At 42.2% G+C, this 23,311-nt stretch overlaps 1 protein-coding gene and 1 pseudogene across 3 annotated transcripts in view; both read left to right on the top strand.

Annotated features, from left to right (window-relative positions):
• The window catches only part of Rfwd3 (ring finger and WD repeat domain 3), a 33,132-nt gene extending 11,640 nt beyond the window's left edge, over positions 1 to 21,492 (top strand). For all 3 annotated transcript variants that reach the window (XM_070026293.1, XM_070026289.1, XM_070026292.1), the window contains 7 exons: positions 6,458 to 6,572; positions 8,894 to 9,122; positions 9,985 to 10,135; positions 12,480 to 12,656; positions 14,248 to 14,462; positions 16,804 to 17,015; positions 18,909 to 21,492. In XM_070026293.1, the coding sequence (XP_069882394.1) occupies positions 6,458 to 6,572; positions 8,894 to 9,122; positions 9,985 to 10,135; positions 12,480 to 12,656; positions 14,248 to 14,462; positions 16,804 to 17,015; positions 18,909 to 19,052 (1,243 nt within the window). In that variant the 3' untranslated portion in view covers positions 19,053 to 21,492. The remainder of the gene's footprint in view (positions 1 to 6,457; positions 6,573 to 8,893; positions 9,123 to 9,984; positions 10,136 to 12,479; positions 12,657 to 14,247; positions 14,463 to 16,803; positions 17,016 to 18,908) is intronic.
• On the top strand, positions 6,750 to 7,609 carry LOC138829715 (solute carrier family 35 member G1 pseudogene; annotated as a pseudogene).
• Positions 21,493 to 23,311: the final 1,819 nt, after the last annotated feature.

Raw genomic sequence — 23,311 nt, 5'->3', positions numbered from 1 at the left:
CTTATCTGGGACTTGGGATCTCTGGGAATCATTGCAGACTGTCTCACATTCTAATATATAGTGAATCATCTCTTTCTTTCTTTCCTTTCTTTCCTTCCTTCCTTCCTTCCTTCCTTCTTTCCTTCCTTCCCTTCCTTCCTTCCTTCCTTCCTTCCTTCCTTCCTTCCTTCCTTTCTTTCTTTCTTTCTTTCTTTCTTTCTTTCTTTCTTTCTTTCTTTCTTTCTTTCTTTCTGTCAGTCCTGGGGCTTGAACTGTAGGTCTGGGCAATTGTCCCTGAGCGTCTTTTGCTCAAGGCAAGCACTCTACCACTTGAGCCACAATGTCATTTCTGGCTTTTTCTGCTTATTTGGTACTGAGGAATCGAACCCAGGACTTCATGCATGCTCTAGGCAAGCATTCTACCACTAAGCCACATTCCCAGTCCCAGGGAATCATCTTTTGAAAGGAGTCTGCATGAATTGTTTATTTAGCATTAAAAATGAGGAACTGGAGAGGTATCTCAGCTCAAATATCACATTCCTAGCATGTGTGCAATCCTGAGTTCCTTCTCCAGTACTGAAAATTCTTTTTTTTTCTTTCAGTTGTGGGGTTTGAATTCTGGGCATGGGTGCTATCCCTGAACTCTTCAGCTCAAGGCAAGCACTCTACCACTTGAGCCACAGTACTACTTCCAGTTGTTTTTTTTAAAACTAATTTTTAATATTTTACTTATTTGTTTATTTATTTAGTCGGTCATGGGTCTTGAACTCTGGGCCCGAGTGCTGTCCCTGAGCTCCTCAGCTCAAAGCTAGCACTCTACCACTTGAGCCACAGTGCCACCTCTGGCTTTTTCTGCTTATGTGGAGCTGAGGAATCGAACCCAGTGCCTCATGCATGCAAGGCAAGCATTCTACCACTGAGCCACCTTCCCAGCCCCCTACTTCCAGTTTTATGGTGGTTAATTGGAGATAAGAGTCTCATAGACTTTGCTGCCCTGCACTGGCTTTTAACCACGATCCTCAGATCTCAGCCTCCTGAGTTGCTATGAAACTTCTTTTAAAGTAATGATCAGTGGTGAGCCTGAGGCATGAAGATGCCTTGAGACGAGCCTGGTCCACATTATATTATGGCTTTTTTTTTTTGGTCTGTCATGGGACCTGAACTCTGGGCCTGGGTACTGTCCCTCAGCTCTTCAGCTCAAGGCTAGTGCTCTACCACTTGAGCCACAGCACCACTTCTGGCTTTTTCTGCTTATGTAGTGCTGAAGAATTGAACCCAGGGCCTCTTGCATGCAAGGCAAACTTTCTTACCACTGAGCCACCTTCCCAGCCCCTGGTCCACATTATGAAGGCCCTGTTTGTTTTGTTTTGTTTTTTTTTAAAAAAAGCCAGGTACCAGTGGCTCACACCAGTAATCCTAGCTGCACAGGAGGCTGAGATCTGAAGATCAGTATCCAAAGCCAACTCGGGTAGGAAAGTGTGAGACTCTTTAATAAACCACTTAGAAAACCAAAAGTGGCGCTGTGACCCAAGTGGTAGAGCACTAGTCTGGAGCTGAGTAGCTGAGGGACGGACAGCGCCCAGGCCCATAGGTCAAACCTCATGACTGACAAAAAAATAAAAATAAAAGGTAAAGGTTGATGGTTTTTATATCTGTGTAATCCTACTCTGAAAGCTGTACCTGAATGTCATTTAAAGCCAGTCTGGGCAAAAAAGCCCACAAGATTCTTATTTCCAAAATAATATGCAAAAAGCAGAGCTAAAGGTATGGCTTATGTGGAGAGATCACCAGGCAAGCAATCAAGCAAGTTAGGAGGCCCTGAATTCAAACCTGCTACCAGCAAAAAAATAAAAATCAAGCACTTAAAGATTCTCATGTCCCTTATTCACGCCCCCCCCCATACAATAGTTATCTTCACAGTAGATTTTGTAAGTAAAGGGTAGTCATGCAGTGCAGAATACAAAATTAAAGCCCTGAATAGTTGCTAATAACAGTACTTAATAGACTTTTAAGAACAGTAGAGAAAAATGGTAATGCATGCCTATAATACCAGTATTTGAGTCACAGACAAGGCAGCCTGGGCTACATAGTGAAGCCCTATTTCCAAAAACTAAGTTTACTGTAACGGCCAAATCAATTTGGTTCAGTAGTAAAGTACTTGCCTAAAGACCCTGTGTTTGCTCCACAGCACTTCCAAAGGAAGAATAAAAGCAAAATCTATGGTTGTAAATGGATGATTAAACTTAAAACCACTCATTGATCAAGATGCTTACTAGTATCCTTAGGAAGTGTGGAAAGTTTCAAAATTGTAATAGAAACTAAAAACTTTTGCCTAACATTGTGCCATATTTGCTTTAAGCATATTTTAAAATCTAAAATCAATGGGGGGGAGAAGATGTCATGTATACAGTCACAGCTAACTGGAAAAGGGAGAGGAAGAAAGGAAATTATAGAGTACAAACTTCACCTTTCTCCATAAATAACCTCTTTTATAAATCAGCATTTATCATTTCCAAAAGATGTTTTAAAAAGCTTTTGTATTTTACCCACTTGTGAAGGAACTGTTTTGTTAGTTTTCTATTCCAATATCCTAGCTTAAAATTTGTTACAACTTTTTAAGAAGAAAATTTGAGATTGAGGGTCTCATGTTGCCCATGCCAGTCTTTCTGTGCTCAAACTCCTCCCCTTTAGTGTCCTGAGTTGCTAGGATTCTAGGCATGTACCACCCTAGGTGGTGTTGATTTTTTTGGTGTTGAATTTATTAGCTTTGAACTCTTAGTAGTTGTTGGTACTTTTGAATTTTCTGTGAAAACAAATAGGGCCAGCTTTTTTCTTCGCAATTTTCATTTTATTTTTCTTTCCCATTGGTTTGAAATTCTGCTCTTGTTTATGCATTTCATATTTTGAAACTATTTTTAGGCATATGAAAATCAGTGATTATTCTGCTGAATAGGTCTTTTTTGTTTGTTTGTTTTTGGTTTTTTTTTTTTTTTTTTGCCGGTCGTCGGGCCTGAACTCTGGGCCTGGGCACTGTCCCTCAGCTCTTCAGCTCAAGGTTAGCACTCTACCACTTGAGCCACAGCACCACTTCCAGCTTTTTCTGCTTATGTGGTGCTGAGGAATCGAACCCAGGGCCTTATGCATGCAAGGCAAGCACTCTACCACTGAGCCACTTTCCCAGCCCCTGAATAGGTCTTTTTATTATGTTATTCCCCCCCAGGCTTGCCCATGCTTCTGTTTTTATTTCTTTCTTTCTTTCTTTTTTTTTTTTTAAAGTGGTACTGGAGTTTGAAGTCACACTTGTTCGTTTATTTTTTTGGTCGGGATGGGGCTTGAACTCTGGGCTTGGGCGCTGTCCTTACGCTCTTCAGCTCAAGGCGAGCACACTACTGCTTGAGCCACTCCGGTTTTCCTAGTGGTTTATTGGAGATCAGAGTCTCACAGACTTTCCTGACCGGGCTGGCTTTGAACTGCAATCCTCAGATCTCAACCTCCTGAGTAGCTAGGATTATAGGTGTGAGCCACCGGTGCCCGGCTTGAAGTCACACTTGTTAGGCAAGTGCTCTGCCACTTGAGCACCATCCTTAATCCTCTACTTAAAACCTAACCTTTGTTTAGTACCTTATCCTGTAACTTCAACCTTTTTTGAGTATTTCCTGAATAACCTAATCCCCCTCCACGGTATATTCTCTATTAGTCCAACAAATCATATTAGACCTTTTTCTTATGTATGTGTGCTCGTAGAAACTAGGGCTTGGCTTTGGAATCTCATGTCTGGCTTTTTTGCTCACAGCTCTACCACTTGAGCCACACTTCCAGTTCTGGCTTTTTGCTAGTTAATTGGAGATACAATTTCATAGGTTTGTCTACCTGGGCTTTATTTATTTATTTATTTATTTATTTTTCTTTGGGGGAAATAATTTTATTTAGGTCACAGCCTGAGAGGCTGAAAGTCTAAAGAACAGATAAAGACTCTTCCCAGAGCCCTCTGATGGGGTACATGTAAGAAGGGTCACATCTTGAAACTGGAAGGCAGAGGGACTAGGTGGGGCTGGCCTCGGGTTTTTATCCCTCTCCACAACTAACCAGAGTCCCATGAGATGCCTTCATCTCTTCCAAAGTTGCCCTACTGACGAAGAACCTTTCTCTTGGTTCTACTACTTTTTTTTTTTTTTAATTGTGATTAAGTGGTTACATAATTTCCCAAATTTCACAGTATTGCAGGATAGTGATGCTCAGTTAAAGTCACAAACACATTCTAACTTTCCTGGAGCAAATTGTCTATTACGGTCTATAACATTTATGAGTTCTATGAGTTTTTCGATAGTTATTTCTTCCACATTGGGTGGTATGTACATTTCTTTCATTTTGCATAGCATCAGCTGTTCCCTCTTTCCAATTGTTCCCTCCTTCCCATCGCTGCCATTAAGTTGCTTAGTTCATTTTGGTCAATGTCCTGTGCAGCTAATGGGTCCCGCTGTTGAATGTTTTTCCCTGATTCCCTCTAGTTCTGTGTCGTCTTCCTGGGTCCCCTCCGGAGTATACATATATACCATACATGTGATCAGCAGCATGGGGTTATTTAGTAGTGGTTTGACCAGATGAGTGGAAGTTCTTTGTTTCTTAAGTCCTGTTAATTTTGTTGTATCACCTTACATTTTGGATTTATCATCCACTTATCAGGGAGACCATGTACTGTTTGTCTCTTTGTTCTTGGCTTACCTCGCTCAACATGATTTCTTCTAGCTCCATCCATTTCCCTGCAAATGTCATTATTTTGTCATTTCTAATGGCTGCATAATATTCCATTGTGTATAGATACCACAATTTTTGGATCCATTCATCTGTGGTGGGACATCTGGGTTGTTTCCATATCCGGGCTATTGTGAACAGTGCTGCAATAAACATGGAGGTGCATGTGTCCTTGTATACTGGTTCCTGTTGTTCAGGATAAATACCTAGAAGTGGTATGACTGGGTCATAAGGGAGGTCAATCTTTAGCTTTCTGAGGACCCTCCAGACTGCTTTCCAAAGTGGATGTATAAGTGTACATTCCCACCAGCAGTGTAATAAGGTTCCTCTTTCTCCATATGCCCTCCAGCATTTGTCGTTGGCTGACTTTAGAATGTGGGCCATTCTGACTGGGGTAAGGTGGTATCTCAGGGTTGTCTTTATTTGCATTTCCTTCACAACTAGGGATGGTGAACATTTCCTCATGTGTTTCTTTGCCATTTCTATCTCTTCATCTGAGAAGTCTCTCTTTAGTTCCCTTGCCCATTTAGTAATTGGTTTGTTAGGTTTGAGAGGGATTAGTTTCTTGAGTTCCTTGTATATACTGGATATTAACCCCTTGTCTGATACGTTGCTGGTAAATATTTTTTTTCCCAATTAGTTGGTTGTCTTTCTAGCTTGGTTACGATAGCTTTAGCTGTGCAGAAGCTTTTTATTTTAAGGTAGTCCCATTTGTCGAGTCTCTCTTCAATTTGTTGTGACCCTGGGACTCTGTTCAGGAAGTTCCTTCCAATGCCTATAAGTTCAAGTGTCTCTCCTACTCTGTCCTGCAGTAATTTTAGAGATTCAGGTTTAATGTTAAGGTCTTTAATCCATTTTGAGTTGATGTTTGTGCATGGTGATAGGCTGGGGTCCACTTTTATCTACCTGGGCTTTAAAACCTGTCTGGCGGGCTGGCAGGGTGGCTCAGTGGTAGAGCGCTTGTCTTGGCATGCATGAGGCCCTGGGTTCGATTCCTCAGCACCACATAAGCAGGAAAAAAAAGCTGGAAGTGTCGCTGTGGCTCAAGTGGTAGAGTGCTAGCCTTGAGCTGAAGAGCTGAGGGACAGCGCCCAGGCGTAGAGTTCAGCCCACGACCGGACCCCAAAAAAAAAAATCTGTCTGGCTTTAAACCTAAATTCTCAGATCTTAGTGTCCTGAGATGCTAAGATTTATATGGGTGAGCTACTGCCACCTGGCATCCATTTATTTTTGTGCTAGTATCAGAACCTGAACTTAGGGCCTCCAGTTCTTACTTGACTTTTGCCCATGACTGGCACTCATCACTTCAGCCATACCTCTAGTCTAGCCTTTTTGATGGTTAATCAGAGATTTTTGTAGACTTCTCTGCCTAGGTATCCAGGAGGTTTCAGTCTCCAGCTTATCTTGGACTTTTATCCTGAAAACTTAATCGTTTATAATTTTCCTTATCTGAAGCAGTGAGTTGATTCCTTCATTTCGCTTATGTAGAATCAAATTCTTGGCCATAACTATTGGCTTCAGCAAAACCCAAGTAGGCTAAGTTTAGTGCTAATTGTTACTCTCCTATAGCATTTCTAGACTATAGAGTTTTTTCTCTTTATATTTTAGTCACTTTTATGGCATTTACAGTAAAATATGTGTATCATAGTATGGATTTACTATGCTATCTTGATAGTGTCTGTTGTAGGCTTCCTAATCCCCAACTGTTACTACTTTTCCCTTCTAGTGACTTACTGAAGGAACAAACACTCAGGAAGAAGGCAGAGTTAGAATCTGCACAGTGTCGCCTGCAACTTCAGGTCCTCACTGATGAATGCACTAAACTTCATGATCGTGTACAGGTGAGTGTTTTTAAAAAGAAAGGAAATTGAGCGTGGCCAAGTGGCTGCAGCTGGAACAAGAGTGTGGCGAGGGCATGAGCTGCAACATGGGGCCCAGAGACCGCCTGGGATGCGGCTGACTTGGAGGGCTGCCGCCTGCCACATACTGCCACCAGAGGCGGACAACTCAGCAGGTGGATGCCCCAGGAGCCGCAGGTGCTGGTTCTTTGTTCCTTGCAGTGCAGCTGGAGCTCTGAGCCCTGTTCTGGATTTGGCTTGTTTTATGCATTATTGTATACCATCCTTTTCTCAGTGGCCTCTTCATTTGTTAAGAAAGTACAAAACATTCATGCTGTAGAAATTAATGCATTTCCATATGTGTTTCAGATGCTAGTTATTTTCCCTTGCTTAATATACAGAAAAACTGGTTTTATCACGTTTTGTTGTGTTTTTTTTAGCCAGTCGTTGGGTCTGATCTGAACTCTGGGCCTGGGCATTGTCCCTTAGCTCTTCAGCTTAAGGCTAGTGCTCTACCACTTGAGCCACAGTGCCACTTCTGCCTTTTTTTTCTGCTTATGTGGTGTTGAGGAATCGAACCCAGGGTCTCGTGCAAGCACTCTACCACTGAGCCACTTTCCCAGCACAGAAAAACTGGTTTTATAGGCCTAAAAGGTCAATGACTTTTCCTCCTTCTCAGAGGATTGCTTGGTAGTCATTGCCTTTAGCTGCCTAGTGTTTATGTTGCTATTTGATGGCCTATTTCTCAAGAGAAAATACAGCCTTTGGGATGCTTTCTTCATCTTGTTCACCATCACCTGAGTTATCCTTATTGTGAGGCCACCATTTTTGCTTGGTTCCATTACTACAGGGGTGGACTACTACAGGGACATTTGCAGCCATTGGACATGATGTGTTTGCTACAATGACTCTAGTTATTCTGAGGAAAATGGGAAAATCCGTGGACTGTTTTTCTCAGCATTTGGTATTATGTCATGGTTGGCCTTCTTGAAAGCATCATTGTCCTCTTTATAATTGGGGAGGGGAGTCTGCCTAACTGAGTTGGACAGGTTGTGTTTCATATTCATCAGGCTCCTAGATTTTGGGGAGGTCAGATGTTTATCACAAAAACAGTTCAAATAGAAAATGCAAGACCTGGGCTGGGAAGATGGCTCAGTGGTAGAGCGCTTGCCTTGCATGCATAAGATTGCAGATAAGATTTGCCTATGCAAAAAATGTGAGACCTTATCCCAAGTCAAAAAAGGAGTGAGGGTATGGTTCAAGTGGTAGAGCATCTGTCTAGCAAGCATGAGGTTCCAAATTCAAACCATAGTATATATATTATCAACTTTGTTTTTTTGTCAGCCATGGGGCTTGAACTCAGGGCTTGAGTACTGTCCCTGAGCTTTTTCACTGAAGGCTATCACTACAGTTCGAGCCACAGGGCCACTACCAGTTTTCTGGTAGTTAATTGAAGATAAGAGTCTTACAGGGCTTGGAAGGTGGATCAGTGGTAGAGCGCTTGCCTTGCATGCATAAGGCCCTGGGCTCAATTCCTCAGCACCACATAAGCAAAAAGAAAAAAGCCGGAAGTGGCGCTATGGCTCAAGAGGTAGAGCGCTAGCCTTGAGCTGAAGAGCTGAGGGACAGCGCCCAGGCCCAGAGTTCAGGCCTCACAACCGGACCCAAAAAAAAAAAAAAAAAAAGAGTCTTACAGACTTTGCTGCCTGGGGCTGGCTTTGACCCACAGTCCTCAGATTTCAGCCTCCTGAGTAACTAGGATTATAAGCCTGTGCCACTGGCGCTGTCATGATCTACATTTTCTTTATGGTTAAGGTATTTGAATGAAGCCTATTCTTTGTTTTGTGCTACAACTTGGGCTTAGCTTTTTCTGTCAAGGCAGGTGCTCTTTCCCCTTGAGGCACAATTCCAATTCCAGCTTTTTGATGGTTAGAGAAGAATCTCTTGGACTTTTCTGCCTAGGATGGCTTTGAACCATGATTCTCAGGTAGATTTCAGCCTCACGAATAGCTAGGATTATAGCATGAGCCACCAATGCCTGCCCTTGAAACAAATAGCTAGCTGCAAAAACTTCCTTGAATGATTTATCTTCCTGAAATCTACTATTAGTAAAGTTAGGCATTTAGACAACATGACCAAGGGCTTTCAATCTCTATATTTGATGTGTTCTCCTTAAACTATAGTTGATTATTTAAAGTACTATAAAAACACAGTTTTCTAGTGTTTATTGTAACATTTTCATATGTAATGGACAAGAAATAGTTTATCAGAGCAAGAAATTATATTTGAGAAAGCTTTGCATTCACAAAACCTTTCATTTTCAGGACTTGCAAAAACTTATTGTATGGCACCGGGACCAGATTTTACGGCAACCTGGGTGCTCCCAAGGTAGTCCTCCAACATGTCTGGCTTTCAGCCAGGGACAGCATAAGTACCACTTTCAAAAGAACTTTACAGTGTCTCAGACAGGAAATTGCCGAATCATGGCATACTCTGATGCCCTGGGCTGCTTGGCGATCTCACAGCCTTCTCCTCAGGCTGCCTTCCTTCCAGGTAAACAATCAAGAACCTTGACTAGGGCTGGGAATGTGGGTTAGTGGTAGAATGCTTGCCTAGCGTGCATGAAGCCCTGAATTCGATTACTCAGTGCCACATAAACAGAAAAGGCTGGAAGTAGTGCTGTGGCTCAAGTGGTAAAGTGCTAGACTTGAGCAAAAGAAGCTCAAGGACAGTGCCCAGGCCCTGAGTTCAAGTTCCAGGACTGACAAAAACAAAAAAAACCCCATAACTTCATATCTATCATTGGATTCTGTTTATTTTCTCTAAGAGTCTCACGTACTTTCCTGCCCAGGCTGACTTTGAACCATAATCCTCCCATCTCAGCTTCCTGAGTAGCTAGGATTACAGGTATAAGCCACTGGCACCCAGCTCTCTTACTAATTTTTATTCAGTTAATATTAAACTTGTAGCCGGATGCCAGTGGTTTCCACCTCTAATCCTAGCTACTCAGGAGGCTAAGATCAGAGGATCACTGTTCAAAGCCAGCCCAGGCAGGAAAATCTGTGAAACTCTTATCTCCAATTAACCACCAGAAAACCGAAGTGGCTCTGTGGCTCAAGTGGTAGAGCACTGGCCTTGAGCTGAAGAGCTGAGGGATAGCGCCCAGACCCAGAGTTCAAGCCCCATTACTGACCCCCCAAAAAAAAAATTATATATTTTTTTGTTTTGGTTTGAAGGAGGGTTGATTTTTGTTTGGGAAATGTAAGTTATAACATTGGGGAATACTTTCAAGATGTGCTCAAACTGGCATATTGAATTGAAATCTTATTGTACAACAATTTAAAGAAACAATACATTGTTTTTAGTAATTCCCTTTTGCATATAACTGAAAGTTACTGTTACTTTTCTTTGGTAGGCTTTGGTGTAAAGATGTTAAGTACTGCCAATATGAAAAGCAGTCAGTACATTCCAATGCATAGCAAACAGATCCGTGGACTGGCCTTCAACCAGGAGTCCAGAGGTTTACTGCTCTCTGCTTCACTAGACAACACTATTAAACTGACCAGGTGAGTGAATGAAGAGAAGGTGGGGCCTTAGCCCCACTGTATTCAATTAATATCAATGTTGAAGGTACCTTTAGCTCCCTCTTGCTGATCTGAGGCATTTTATATTCTCTTAAAAGTAGACATAACAGGTTACTAAATATGTAAGTATTGTTAAAATGTATTTTACAAAATGTGTTATTGTGCAAATGAGAGTAATATTTGAGAGATTTTTAGAATGACAGTATCTAGGAATCATTGGTATGTTGCATCAGAATTACTATAATAGGGGGCTGGGAATGTGGCTCAGTGGTAGAGCGCTTGTCTTGCATGCATAAGGCCCTGGGTTCGATTCCTCAGCACCACATAAGCAAAAAGAAAAAAGCCGGAAGTGGCGCTGTGGCTCAAGTGGTAGAGCGCTAGCTTTGAGCTGAAGGGCTGAATGACAGGGCCCAGGCCCAGAGTTCAGGTCCCACAACCAGATCCCCCCCCCCCCCAAAAAAAAAATTATTATAATAGCTTAGGACTGCATATTTCTGGTCTGTTACCTAGGTAGTTCTGCCTAACAAAGATGATTGGTTACCAGGCATTATTCTCCTTGATTGACATGATAGATTTTTTTTTTCCTTATTGTGGGGCTTGAACTCTGGGCATGGGCCTGGTCCTTGAGTTTTTCAGCTCAAGGCTCATACTCTACCACTTCAGTCACAGTGCCACTTCTGGTTTTCTGGTGGTTAATTGGAGATAAGAGTCTCACAGGTGTTTCTGCCTGGGCTGGCTTTGAACCATGATCCTCAGATCTCATGAGCCTTCTGATTAGCTAGGATTACAGGCATGAGCCACCTATGCCCAGCTATGATGGCATTTTTGTCTTTTAAATTCTTTTAGTAATGTGAATCAGATCTGTGCTTGTTCTGTGCTTTTGTCTTTTAGAAAATAGTTTTGTGTTTTTTGGGGGTTTTGTTTTTTTGTCCTGGGGCTTGAACTCTGGGGCCTCGGCACTGTCCCTGAGCTCTTCAGCTCAAGGCAAGGGCTCTACCACTTGAGCTATAGCACCACTTCTGATTTTCTGGTGGTTAATTGGAGATAAGAGCCTCACGGACTTTCCTGCCCAGCCTGGCTTGAACCATGATCCTCAGATCTCAGCCTCCTGAGTAGCTAGGATTACAGGCGTGAGCTACCATTGCCCAGTTTAGAAAGTAGTTTTAAGGGTGCTGGTAGCTACTGTAATCCTAGCTGCTATGGAGGCTGAGATCTGAGATTGTGGTATGACAAAAACGGCTCAAGCCGTTTCATGTACTTTTACCTGGGATCTGTCTTAGACTATAGTGCTCCCACAGATAGCCTCCTGTGTGCCCTGAGGTCACAAGCAGCATACACCACCATATCCAGATTATTGGTTTAGATGCCATCTCACTAATTTGTGGTCATGCTAGGCTCAGGATGTGGTTTTGTCAGTCAGTCTTTACCTCTCTTGTAGTTAGGATTCAGGTATATGTCACTACTTCTGGCTCTTTTGACTTTCTTTTTTGACTTTTTTAAAGCACTGGTAGCTCACAGATGTTATCCTAACTACTTGGGTGGCTGAGATGTGAGGATTGTGGTTTGAAGCCAATCCAGGCAAGAAAAATCAGTGAGACTATATAACCAGTGAAAAGTTGGGCATGCTTGGGCACTGGTGGCTCACACCTGTAATCCTAGTTACTCGGGAGGCTGATATCTGAAGATTGTGGTTCAAAGCCACCCCAGTCAAGAAAGTCCGTGAGACTCTTATCTGCAGTAAACCACTCCGAAAACCAGAAGTGGTGTTCTGACTCAGGTGGTAGAGCATTTGCCTTGAGATGAAGAACTGAGGGACAGTGTCCAGGCCCAGAGTTCAAGCCCCACAACTGTCTAAAAAAAGCTGGGCATGGAGGTATGGCTTAAGTGGTAGAGCAGAAGCCTCAAAGCAACAAGTTAGCGTGAAAGGCCCTGAGTTTAAGCCTGAGTTTAAGTACGGGCACCAAAAAGAAAGTAAAAATAAAGCTTAAGGTTAATTTTGGACAAAACTTTAGTGTAACTTCGTGTTTGTACGTAGAATATTGATGGTGTGTGTTTTTTAAGTGTTTAAAATGGGGACAGTATTAAGTATCAGGATGATGGATCATAATTTTTTTAACTTAGTCACTTACTTCCTTTGTAGTTTAAGAAGAAAGCTGGTGGTCCTCAAAACGTCAAAAGTTTGAGAATTCAGAGGGCTCTCTGGGCAGTACTATGAGGAAATTAGGGATCCAGATAGTTTGAGGTTATGGGTATGTTTTCAGTAAGGATTATTGATACTTGGATAATCTTTGCCTCCCTGTAGTAAAAATGTTTGTTACTTCTACAGCCTGGAGACAAATACTGTGGTTCAGACTTACAATACTGGACGCCCTGTATGGAGTTGTTGCTGGTGTCTTGATGAAAACAATTACATCTATGCTGGACTGGCCAATGGTTCAATTCTGGTATATGATCTTCGAAACACGGGCTTTCATATGCAGGAATTAGTACCTCAGAAAGCCAGGTAGGGGAGCCAACTTCCTTTTTTCTATGGGAAACTGCTTTGTCTTGAATTATGTTTGTAATGGTTCTCAGTGTCCGTAACTGGTCAGCAATTCTCTTAAGATCTGATGTTTCCCCACCTCAAAGTCAGTACAATTTGTGTAATTTTTCACAGTTGTGGAAAGCTCTGGTAACAAATGTAGCCAAGTTTATAGAATAATATTAATCTAACACGGCAAAATAGAAATCATATCTTTATTTAGAATCTAGCTCCACTATTTATGAACTGTGTGGTCTTGGTCATGTTTCTTGGCCTATTAAACGATTAACAAAGACTTTAGTAGCCATAGGACTCCTTTACATGGATGCTGTAGTATTCCATGTGTGCTAGCACACAAAACAAATTGATAAAATAACCTCAATGATTTAAGACAGACACCTGTAATCATTACCAGTCAGGAAGCTGACAACCAGAGGATCATGATTTGAAGCCAGCCTGGAGGTAAAAGTCTATATAGATTGCAAAAAATAAACCACATAAAGCTAGGCTGAAGATGTGTTGACTCGAGCTTAAGAACAATTTTGTCTGAAAATACCATATTACTGATTTGTCATTTATAACTCAGTTACGGGTTTAGGACATAATGCTGAATCCATCTCAGTGGTTTGTTCCTGGAGATTTTTGAAGCTGTCAGAAAGTGAATAAGGTGGGGCTGGGAAGGTGGCTCAGTGGTAGAGTGCTTGCCTTGCATGCATGAGGCTCTGGGTTCGGTTCCTCAGCACCACATAAGCAAACAGAAAAAAGCCGGAAGTGGCGCTGTGGCTCAAGTGGTAGAGCGCTAGCCTTGAGCTGAAGAGCTGAGGGACAGCACCCAGGCCCCATCACCGGACCCAAAAAAAAAAAAAAAAGAAAGTGAATAAGGTCTGTTAACCTAGTCAAAATTCAAAGTTTTTTTCCTTTCCCTCCCTTTTTTGCAATAGTACATATAGAGCACAGGGTCCTATATGCTACGAAAACACTTACCACTGACATTCATTTCCAGGACTAAATGAAAAGTATCTTGTTTAGTCTTTGTTGGAGATAAGAGTCTTAAAGACTATCCTGCCTGGGCCAGCTTCTAACTGCATTCCTGGGGGTCTCAGCCTCCTGAGTAGCTGGTATTACAAGTCAGAAGCATGAGCCACTGGTGCCTGGCTCAGGTTTTTCTTTTTTTAAACAATGCTGGGGCTTGGCTGTATGCTTGATAACTTGATAGGCAAGCATTCTACCACTTGAGTAATGCCACCTTGTCCCTTCACCCCACTCCTGTTAGTGATTTTTCAGATAGTGTCTTTTTTTTTAACCTAGTTTGACCTGAAGCTACAACCCTCCTGCCTTTGCCTCTTCAGTAATGCATTTTTTGCTCAAGGCTGGGGCTCTGCCACTTGAGCCATGCTCCACTTTGGTTTTTGGTTGTTAATTGGAATAAGAGTCTCAAAAACTTTCCTGCCCAACCTGGCTTTGCACTGCTATTCTCAGGTGCCTGCCACCTGGGTAGTTAGAATTACAGGCATCAGCGGGCCCCCGACCCCCACACCACCTTTGTAACACACGATTCCTTTGCTTTCTTCAGATGCCCACTGGTATCCCTGTCATACATGACCAGAGCTGCTTCAGCTGCATTTCCTTACGGTGGGGTGCTTGCTGGAACCTTGGAGAATGCTTCCTTCTGGGAACAGAAATCTGATTTTTCTCACTGGCCTCATGTGCTACAAATGGAGCCAGGGGGCTATGTAGACTTTCAGATAGAGAACAGAACCCGACACTGTCTTGTAAGCTACAGACCTGGTAAGTGCTGAAGTCCTTGGGGGCCTTCTGATTTGTTTGGGAGCAGAATGGTGGTAGAGAGGAAAGAAGTTCTTGGCCTTGCCTTTGGCTCCTCATAGACTAAAAGGCCTGTTATTGATACAATAAGGATGATGGCTCCATGTTCCTGTGTAGAGCCTGTTTTTCTGTTCTTAACTGTGAGAATTGGAACAAATAGATGCATAATTAGGGATAGTTTCTCTAGGATTCCCTGTATCTTAAAATACTTCCTCTTAAGGACTTTGAGTCATTTTAAGATCAATTTCTTTTTCCTTTCTTTTTCTGGTGCTGGGACTGGGATGGGACTTGAACTCAGGGCCTGAGCTCTATCCTTGAGCTTTTGTGTTCAAGGCTAGCACTCTACCACTTGTTTAATTAGTGCTTTGAAGCAGATGCTCTACCTCTTGAGCCACAATCCCAGCCCTCAGGAGATAGTTATTTATCCTGTCCTCATGCTAAGTACCATGTGTCCGTCTTTAGCCGTGTAGAAAATTTTGATAGACTCCCATCTGGTAAAGCAATTCTGGAAATACAGCCCAAGTAGTAGTAGAACACTAGCCTAGCACTGCCAGACTCTGAGTTCAAACCCTAGTACTAACAAACCCAAAAAACATTTTTATAACAACAGGGAACATGTTGAGTTTTGAGTCAGTGGGATCAGAAACAAGTAGCTACACAAATTGAGAACTTCTCAGGGAAGGACAGGTTGAACTAGAAGAAAAAAGTCAGTGTACAACTGACTTTCAAACTTAGGTTTGGTCTGAAAATGATACCTCTGCTAATGTATAAGACAAGATGGTTGGTTGGAGTTAGTCATTAAAGTGCCCACACTTCTATATTTGAAATAATATTTAAGCTGGGAAACTAACTCAGGTTGACTCTTTGGATACTTTTGGCTCTTAGCAAATCATACTGTAACTTGTACAGAAAGCTTAGGGGTTCGGGGTTTTTGTTTTTGTTTTTGTCTGTCCTGGGGCTTGAACTCACTGTCCTTGAACCTCTTTGTTCATTTTCAAGCTAGTACTCTACCACTTGAGCCACAATGCCACTTACACCCTTTTTGTGTTCATGTGGTACTGGGGAATCAAATCCAGGGCTTCATGCATGATAGGCAAGCACTCTTACCAATAAGCCACATTCCCAGCCCTGGGGAGTCCAGTTTTGTTTTCTAGCTTGTGTTTGCCTCCCTCAGTATCTCTGATACACTTCTGTAATTTACAGGCTTTTATCTTAGAAAATGTCTTTAGGAGCCAGGTGCTGGTGGCTCACGCCTGTAATCCTACCTACTCAGGAGGTTGAGATCTCAGGATCGAGTTTCAAAGCCAGCCCGGGCAGGAAAGTCCTTGAGACTCTTATCTCCAATAAAAACCACTAGAAAACCCGAAGTGGTGCTGTGGCTCAAGTGGTAGAGTGTTCGCCTTAAGCTTACTAGTGCAGGGACAGTGCCCAAGCCCTATGACTGACAAAAAACAAGAAAAAAAGAAAATGTCTCTAGGAACTAATGGACTCCTCATTGTGCCTAAAAGTTTTTTTGTTTTTTGTTTTGTTAGTCCTGGGTCTTGAACTCAGACCCTGGGCACTGTCCCTCAGCTGCTTTTTGCTCAATGCTAGCACTCTATCACTTGAGCCACAGTGCCACTTCCAGCTTTTTCTGTGTATGTGCTACTGAGGAATTGAACCCAGGGCTTTAGGCCTACTAGGTAAGCACTCTACCACTGAGCCACCTTCCCAGCTCCTAAAAGAAGTTTTTAGCCAGAATTCTGGAGTGATAAATTGCTGAGCAGAGATCTGGATTCAGTGATTTTACTAAAAAACAATACTGCAGTCTTAAATTTGCTCTTAGCTGGGTGCTGGTAACTTAAAACTAGCCACTCAGGAAGCCTAAAATCTAGATCTTGGTTCCATGCCAGCTCAGGCAGATAAATGCTGAAAGTGGAGATGTGGCTCAGGTTGTGAACAAAAGCAGAACTTCAGAGTTCAAATCCCACAAATAAGAAAAAAGAATAGGCAAAACCTACTGTAGAAAACTTGCTTGATTCTAGCTTGCACTTGCAGGTATGCTTACCATTTCGTGTATGTACAGCTTTTCTGTCCAACTTAACTGTTGTAAATGCCTAAGATTTAGGTATGCCATTCATTTTTTTTTCTCTCCCTTTGTTGTAAGACAGGAACTGAAAATTGGTGCCTGATACTTTGCTCATTGGCTAGCTCTACTAACTGAGCCATTCCTCCAACCCCGAGGGTTGGTAGTTTCTGTTCTTTTTCTTCATTAATTTCTCTAGTACCCTCTCCATGAGGAAGCACTGATTTCTCTGTTCTATAGATAAAATCCACAAGACCATACGAAGTGTACTGATGGAACTATCCTACAAAGTGGGTGATACTGGAGAGACACTCTGCTCCTGCCAACCTGTGCAGACATTCCTTGGGGGACCCACCTGCAAATTATTGACCAAAAATGCTATTTTCCAAAGCCCGGTGAATGATGGCAGCATCTTGGTGTGTACTGGAGATGAAGCAACAAATTCTGCCCAGGTGAGCCTATTATCTTTTACAGTTTGGGAACTAGGATGTGACTCAATGGTAGAGCATCTGCCTTATATGTGTGAGACCCTGGGGTTCAATCCTCAGCACTACCCCAAAATTTTCTTTTTGTACAATGTTGATAGAGAAAATCTTGAGCATTTTTGTTCAGAGGTATGTAAAAGTTCTGCTCTATAATCGTGTGTGTGTGTGTGTGTGTGTGTGTGTGTGTGTGTGTGTGTGTGCGTGCGTGCGTGCGTGCGTGCGTGCGTGCGCGCGCGCGCACGCATGTGCATGTGTGCTGGGTTTTTTGTTTTGGGGGGCTGGAGGGATTTTTTTATTTTGTCAGTCCTGGGGCTTAAACTCAGGGCCTGGGCACTGTCTGTACTCAAGGCTAGTGCAAAACACTTGAGCCACACAGCCCCATTTCCGGCTTTTTCTGCTTTATGTGGTACTGAGAATCAAACCCAGGGCTTCATGCATGCTAGGCAAGCACTCTACCACTAAGCCACATTCCCATCCCAGAATTATTTTTTAAATTATTTTTTTAAAAAATACACTGAAAGCTGGCCACTGGTGGCTCAACAACTCGAATACTAAGCTACTTAGAAGGCTGAGATTTGAGGATCACATTTCAAAGCCAGCCTGGGCAGGAAAGCAGGTGAGAGTTTTGATGGGTTTTTTTTTTGGTCAGCCATGGGGCTTGAACCCAGGCCCTGGGTGCTGAACCTGAGCTTTCTACTCATGACTAGCCCTCTACCACTTTGAGCTACACTTTGTACCACTTTTGGCAGTTATTTGGAGATAAGAGTCTGATGGGCTTTCCTGCCCTGGCTGACTTCAAACTGCGATCCTCAGATCGCACCTCCTGAGTAGCTAGCACTATGGTAACAGGTCTGAGCCACCAGAGTCTGGCTAAAAATACAGGATGCATCATCAACAAAATCTGTCTTGTTCTTTAAGATTACTGTTACTTCCCCCGTTTTTTTTTTTTGTTTTTGGTCAAACTCAGGGCCTTGCACTTGCCAGGCAATGTAAGACTATCTCTACTAAATTAACACACACACACACACACACACACACACACACACACACACACACACACACACACACACACACACACACACACACACACACACACACACACACACACACACACACACACACACACACACACACACACACACACACACACACACACACACACACACGCCAGAAGTGGAGCTGTGGTTTCAAGTAGTTAGAGCACTAGCTTTTTTTTTTTTAAGGTCCGGTCGTGGGGCCTGAACTCTGGGCCTGGGCGCTGTCCCTCAGCTCTTCGGCTCAAGGCTAGCACACTACCACTTGAGCCAAGCACCACTTCCGGCTTTTTTTTTTCTGCTTATGTGGTGCTGAGGAATCAAACCCAGGGCCTCATGCATGCAAGACAAGCGCTCTACCACTGAGCCACCTTCCCAGCCCCAGAGCACTAGCTTTCAGTAAAAAGAACGTTAGGCCCTGAGTTAAGTCCAAGGACTAGCACTAAGAAAATAAAAACCAAACTGAAACCTCTAAAATAATTAAGACATTAGGTTCATTAGTTTAGAATGAAATTAACAGATGATGGAGAAATTTATAGTGGAAGGATAACCTGTTGCCACCTTGAATGTATTGGCCAATCTTAGCATAACTGTGAGTGAGTGAGACAGAAATAACATAGCTCTTTAACATAAGATCATATGAAGACATGGTATTGTGAAATTCTTGATCTTGTATAAGTAAGTCTAAGCAGTGCTGTCCAATACAATCATACTAGCCACATGAGTACTTGAAATGTATGTAGTAAGTAAAAATGAAGAACTCCATTGTTAGGGCAGTTACTCCTCAGCTGAACTGACTGCTGATGTTTTTGCTTTATTTCTTTAGCTGTGGAGTGCTTGCAGTGGCTCAATACTGCAGACCCTGAAGTGTGATCAGCCTGTCTTGGACATCTGCCCATTTGATGTGAATCATAACAGCTATTTGGCTACTTTAACCGAGAAGACTGTCCATATCTATAAATGGGAGTGATCATGGTCATGAGACTTTCAGACTCATGATTAATGTTAAATGTTGTTTATAGCATCTAGCAACCCTGAAATCTCTGCTTATTGCCTACAAACTAGAACTTGTAAGATCATAGTTCATTTGGATTATTGTAAATTTAGAACTTAAGGGCCACTAAGACACTGTGTTGTCTGTTGTGTGTATGCAATTGTGCATCTGTTGTATCCATTTAAAGAGTAAGTGGTACTCTATCTTCATTTCTTGGGTTAAAATCTTCATGTATCTTTGCTGGGAATTTTTATTTTCTAAGATCTGATGGACCTTGGTGAGTCTTCTCAGCAGTAGTTTGTGTGTGTGTACCAAACATTTTCTGGAGTATATGACCTCAGTTGTCTATTAGCTTGGGAGAGCTACATCCTAGAAAGTGATTTGTTTGCACGCAGAGGTTTTCCTTCCATTGAACACAAGAGGGCACTGTAGAACTCTGTAGGTTTGATTTATTTCTGAGTTTACAGGCTGGTAACCAGTTGGTAACTTGGTCTTATCCCCCTCAGAAATGTGTTGTATATTGTGTGCTTTGTAGTAACAAAGTCATTTTACAGCCACCCAGTGCTAGGATGTTGGCAAGTCCTATGATGAATAAAAGTGACTGGTTGTCTATATAGAACCTTACTTAGTTAATGGCCAGTTTGTTGCATTATTATTGTTAAGGAGGACCGGTTGTTTGAGCAATAGGGAAATACTATCTTCTAGCTAGCTTAGGATCTCAGGGTTTTATCAAAGACAGTGAGTGCTTTAATGACTATTTCCTTCTTGCTAGGAAAAAAACGAAGTAGCATGACAAAGCTTTTACTTGAGTCTTCCCTAATACTAGAGATGAAGAACAAGGGACTAAGTTTTTCAGACTGTTGTGTATAATGAGGGGGAGGGCTTGTCTCATTTTGATAAAGTACCTATCTTAGTAGGACCAATCTTTTTGAAGTTAGAAGTTGTTTTTTAAGTATTTATAATTCCCAAGGCTTTCCTATGTGAACCTGATGTTTGATTCTAAGTACCTAATCTTCCCTGGAAGCATTGGTGAAATTTCTGTTCACAGAAAGATGATAGTGATTGAAGACCTATCAGTAACAGGAAGGTACCTACCAACTTTCATTCCAGTCCTGGATTATTCAACTTGGGGAGCCCAGTAGATACTCGGGTTCTATTCATCCACTCTGCTGTTCTGCTAAACCACTATCCATTGGGATTTGCCTCAAGTTGTGAGCAAGTCCGTGTTCTTAGGAGCAGCAGCATGGCTATTAATGTGACTCTCTTAAGTAACTGTTATGAGATAGTACCTTTTTATAACAATTCAGACTATAAATTCCTGAGCTATTACCAAGATATTTCTTACTATTAAGGAATTGTTAGAGTAGATTTCCCCAGAGTTCCAAGTTCTAGCTATGTCTTTTAGTAAAACACATTTGAGGATATTTTATTTTTGAGGATGTTTTATTTTTAAGGATATCTTTTTAAAAGCCAGCTTTCATAGCCTGTGGAAAGCCCACCTTTCTCAGGGAAGTTAATTCTTGATATGTTGAAGCCTGGAGCTTCAGTGGCAGAATAGTATTTGAATTGAAAAGCAAAATGCAAGCACTATATAGTGGCATGTTTAGTGATATGGTACACTTCTATGATCTGGGAGTCTGAGGCCAGGAAGGTCTCAATTCAAGTTCAGTTGTTGGCTATATAGTGAGTTTGAGGCCAGCATAATGTACCTAGCAAGACTCACCACCCCTACCTTGACCCCACACACACACAAAAAAAGGATAAAACTAATTTGACTGCAATAGATTGCCACAGAGAGGATGCAGATAGAGCAGAATTAGGATTTAACTTACCTTGTGGCAAGTCAGTTTACATCAGTTGATGTTAATTGGTTTTTCCAAGAGTAGGAACTAGGGGACTTTTAACCAAGGAAGTTGAATGGATGTCAAATATTCCCAATCCTTTAAATTTTGCAATTCTAAATTTGGATTTTGGTGTTGAGGATTGGTCTCTGCACTGGAAAAAAGAGAAAAAGAAAACTTCAGGCCAAGCATGTAGCACACACCTGTAATCCCCAGAACTCTGGAAGTAGAGGCAGGAAGATTTCAAGTCTTAGTCCAGCCTGGGCTACTGAGGAAGACCCTATCTTAACCCAAAAGAAAAAGTAAAGCCTGTTCTATCTCCTACTGTCACCCCTACTTTTGTAGCAGACTTTATTTAAAAACCTACGCTCTAGTCTCCTCAGCACCACCAGGGTCCCTGCCCCTCTGTTTCTTTACCCCTATCTTCAAAATTGTTCTTCCATTTTAGAGTTTGAAATTCAGCAAATTCAAAATATCTTGTCATTGTATGTATCCTCGCATCTGGCTTGAAAACAAGGCAATGGAATTTCTGTGTTTAATGTACATATGAAAATAAAGGATTTTTCCATGTGTTACAGCTGGTTTTTTCTTTTTTCTCTGCCTAGAGGCAGGAATATGCTACCTGGTAGATTTTCCTTTTATGCAATAATGGGTCTGAGTTACATAGGATGGTCTCTAGAATTGAAGTAGACAATTTAAACTGATGAGTCAGTGGGAGCTTTAGGTGGTGATTTGCTTTTTGCTGTTTTTCTCTTAACACAGTTCATATGATTGTTAACTCTTTCTCTAGACTCTCCTGCTTTCTAGCTTCCTGTTTCAGAATCTAAGTTAATATGAGAGGTAAAATGAGGACTTTTTTCATTTTCTTCAAGTGATTGGCAGCCCTTAAGACCGTGGCAGTAGACAATTATGGGCAGTCAGATTCCTGCTCGGCAGTTTTGGCCACTTGGCTCAGTTTCTTCTGTTTGAAGTCAACACTTTTGTCATAAACAAGGAATTCTGCAATTAAGCTTGAAAGGCTGAAAGTGTCTTCCAGTTAAACCGAAATGAGTATACTGGATTCCAAGGAAACAATCTCTAGGTAGAACCTTCCTTAAGGAATCATATGCTTCAAGGAAAGTGACAGGTCGGGTAGAAATCCCAAATTACTAAGAAACCTATCACTATTGTTTTTCAGTCTTTTCCTAAAGTTCTTAAAGTGTTTTATGTCAACTTGTGTTTGCGTTTCAACTTGTTTATAGTTAGCGGTCATTTATAAAGTCCTTCCCTAATGTTAATTCTAAAACTGTACTATGACATACTTATTGTTCATTTTATTTTCTTTTTTTTTTTTTTTTTTGTCAGCCGTGGGGCTTGAACTCTGGGCCTGGGCGCTGTCCCTCAGCTCTTCAGCTCAAGGCGAGCGCTCTACCACTTGAGCTACAGCGCCACTTCCGGTTTTCTGGTGGTTTATTGGAGATAGGAGTCTCACGGTCTCTCCTGCCCGGGCTGGCTTTGAACCGCGATCCTCAGATCTCAGCCTCCTGAGTAGCTAGGATTACAGGCGTGAGCCACCAGCGCCCGGCTCATTTTATTTTCTAAGGGAAGGATTAAGATCTGCATTTGTCTGCTGTCTGACGTGGAACATGAACTCAGCCTGAGCTTTGTCTCTGAGGGTTTTTTTTTTTTTTTTTTGTGGTTGTGGGGCTTGAACTCAGGGCCTAGGCACTGTCCCTGAGCTTTTTCACTCAAGGCTAGTGTTCTACCACTGAGCCACAGCTCCACTTTGGTTTTCCAGTGGTTAATTTGAGGTAAGTGTTTCTCATATTTTCCTGGGCTGGCTTTGAACAGTGATCCTCAGATCTCAGCTTCCTGAGTAGCTAAGATTACCAGCATAGTCCACCAGCACCCAGCTGTCAAATTAAGGTTTTAATAAGTAGTGATGAGCCAGGCACCAGTGGCTCATGCCTGTAATCCTAGCTACTCAGGAGGCTGAGATCTGAGATCATGGTTCAAAGCCAGCCCAGGCAGGAAAGTCCATGAAACATCTACAACAGTGTAGACCAATTATTATCCCATGTTTAAAATGAAATAGTCATGTATATTATTGTAGCAGTTTATGCTCTTCCAGTTACTTGTCTTAGGTCCCTAGGTACAAAGGCCGGGACCACCACTGTCCAATGAAAGAGGAAAATGCTTTATAAAAGTCATTGGTGCCGCCGGGCGCTGGTGGCTCACGCCTGTAATCCTAGCTACTCAGGAGGCTGAGATCTGAAGATCGTGGTTCAAAGCCAGCCGGGGCAGAAAAGACCGTGAGACTCCTATCTCCCATAAACCACTAGAAAACTGGAAGTGGCGCTGTAGCTCAAGTGGTAGAGCACTCTGAGCTGAAGAGCTGAGGGACAGCACCCAAGC

This window comes from Dipodomys merriami, unplaced genomic scaffold, assembly GCF_024711535.1.
Source record: "Dipodomys merriami isolate MVZ:Mamm:240054 unplaced genomic scaffold, mDipMer1.0.p SCAF_176, whole genome shotgun sequence".
In the NCBI taxonomy this organism is placed as follows: Eukaryota; Metazoa; Chordata; class Mammalia; order Rodentia; family Heteromyidae; genus Dipodomys; species Dipodomys merriami.
The sequence above is the reverse complement of the archived record's forward strand: the minus strand, read 5'-3'. Positions and strand labels throughout refer to the sequence as shown.